The sequence below is a fragment of the Trichechus manatus genome, unplaced genomic scaffold (assembly GCF_000243295.1).
Source record: "Trichechus manatus latirostris isolate Lorelei unplaced genomic scaffold, TriManLat1.0 scaffold00128, whole genome shotgun sequence".
Lineage (NCBI taxonomy): Eukaryota > Metazoa > Chordata > Mammalia > Sirenia > Trichechidae > Trichechus > Trichechus manatus.
In genome coordinates this window covers 2,180,374-2,182,609 of record NW_004444064.1, presented here as the reverse complement: position 1 = coordinate 2,182,609, position 2,236 = coordinate 2,180,374, and the positions used below count along the sequence as shown (strand labels likewise).

Below are 2,236 nucleotides of genomic sequence, written 5' to 3'. Positions count from 1 at the left end.
ACCACGCCGTCCAGGGGAAAGGCGGTGGACCGCTGCGTGCTCACCGTGTAGGCCACGTTGAGCGCCCTGAGCGCGTCTCTGCGGATCTGCAGGGAGAAGCCAGTTTGACCCACGCACACATCCAACCTCACTCCCTACACAGAAATGCTGCATAAAACAGGGGCAGCCTCTTCCCCATCCCAAGTCCCCCCGCCTCAGGACCCAAGGACTTCCCACAAGGAGGCCAGGCACTCTTCACTCCCCAGCTGTGGGCACAGCACAGGGAGAGTCAAGGAGATGGGGTACTCTGGGAAGTGGGGTGGCGGACGGGCTGGGCTGCTCTAGGGTCACTGAGGCCCCACGGAGGGAGCTGCAGAGCAGCCCCAGGAATGCTGAGCCCACGAGGGTTTCTGCGGTGTGAACCTCAGTGAGAAGGGGGTCTTCCTGTGTCTCTGTAAGCCAGGGCACAGAACGGGCACTGAGACACTCCCTAAGGCAAACTTAGCATCAGCAGCTCACGTTAACAGTTTAGATCAACATTATCATCACCTTCAAGGAGAGAGATTTTGTTTTCATGGGAAACAACGGCACTGAACTCAAGTTCCGGCCCCCTGAAGAGACTTCTGTTATCTGAACCACAAAGACAGCAGCTTCCGCACTGCCGTTTCTGGTAGTGGTCAGTAGGCACACCAGGGACCCCTGGCAGGGATGGCTACAGGGTGACAAGAGGGAGCCCCAGTTCGCCCAGCAATGTTCCTGGGACACAGAAGCACCTAACGACAGGTTAGGCGACAGCCTGCTGTCTTCCAATTCTGTAAACACACCTCCATCACTCACCTGATTAAAGTAACAGTGTAAAAGACAAGCACTCAGGTAAGACGCAGACTGGACCAGTTTGAAAAATCTCACGAAGTTATTACTGTTCAGCGCAGCAAAGGCCTGAACGGCAAACTTCACCTCGGAGGAGTTTCTAACAGCCGGGGGGAACTGTTGCACTTCTCTGTTAATTAAAGAGATAAAAGGGCTTTGAAGTAGCACTGGGATGGCTCTGATCAGAAAAACGGAAAACAACAGGTGCTGGAGAGGCCGTGGAGGAACTGGAGCCCTCGTCCATTGCTGGTGGAAACGCAAAATGGTGCAGCTGCTGTGGAAAACAGTTCAGTGATTCCTCAAAGAGTTAAACAGAGAATCACCGCACGACCTCCCAATCCCAGCCCCAGGTATGTATCCAAAGACACTGACAGCAGAAACTCAAACACACACTTGCACATCGAAGTTCACTGTAGCGCTATTCACAGCAGCCAAAGGGTTGGAATAGCCTAAATGTCCATCAGCAGATGAACGGACAAACAAAACGCGGTACACACACACACAATGGAATACTATCCAGTCACAGAGAGAAATGAAGTCCTGATGTCTGCTGCTATGACGTGGATGAGCCCTGACAACATCACGCCAAGTGAAATACACAAGGGCAAACACCGTATGACCCCGCTTACGAGAGACATCTACAACAGGCGAAGGCACAGAGATCAAAGGTTAGTGGTTACCGGGGCCCGGAGGAAGGGCAGAGCAGGGAGTTACCACTCAGGGGCACTGAGCTTCCATTAAAAGTGATGGAAAAATCTGGAAATGGATAGTGGTGATGGCTGCACAGTATGACGGGTGTAATTAACGTCACTGAATGGTATGTGTAAAAACATTTGAAACGGCCAATGTTTTGTTACGTATACTTTTACCACGACAAAAATACATACATACGTATACGTATCTGATTAAAAAAAACTATGCTCCTATCATACCGAGAATGAGTCTTAATGGTGAACCGTGCTGCTATATTTATGGTTTACTAACCTCAAAGCTACCACTTTTGGGCTAGATTGACAGAAAAAGGTTTTCTTTAAAAGATAACGAATGAAGTAAACACGTGCAAGAACAGTTTAGGAATCGGTTAGCAGTTAAAATCATACCTAATGACTGGTTTTCAACACAGCCGTGTATAAAGACAAAACCTACGAAACTTAAAAATTTCAGTTCGTTTTGTTGCTTTATTTAGAAATAAACTTTGATTTGACTCTTGAAATATTAAAAATTTGAGAACATATACAAAAACAATACAGCCATTTTCCATAACTAGTTTATCTCCAAGCTTAATTGTAAAACTTAAAAGTCACACATCTAGATATTCTAAGATGAGGTTCTTGGGGAGGGGCCCTAAGCTAAAGGAAGCTTCTAGCTCCCTCTTAATACTAAAATA

At 47.7% G+C, this 2,236-nt stretch overlaps 1 protein-coding gene across 1 annotated transcript in view; it reads right to left on the bottom strand.

Moving 5' to 3' along the window:
* Positions 1-2,236, bottom strand: part of MCM3AP (minichromosome maintenance complex component 3 associated protein) — a 36,364-nt gene that overhangs the window by 20,177 nt on the left and 13,951 nt on the right. The window contains 2 exon segments of the mRNA XM_023739103.1: positions 3-86; positions 817-979. Of these exon segments, the coding sequence (XP_023594871.1) occupies positions 3-86; positions 817-979 (247 nt within the window).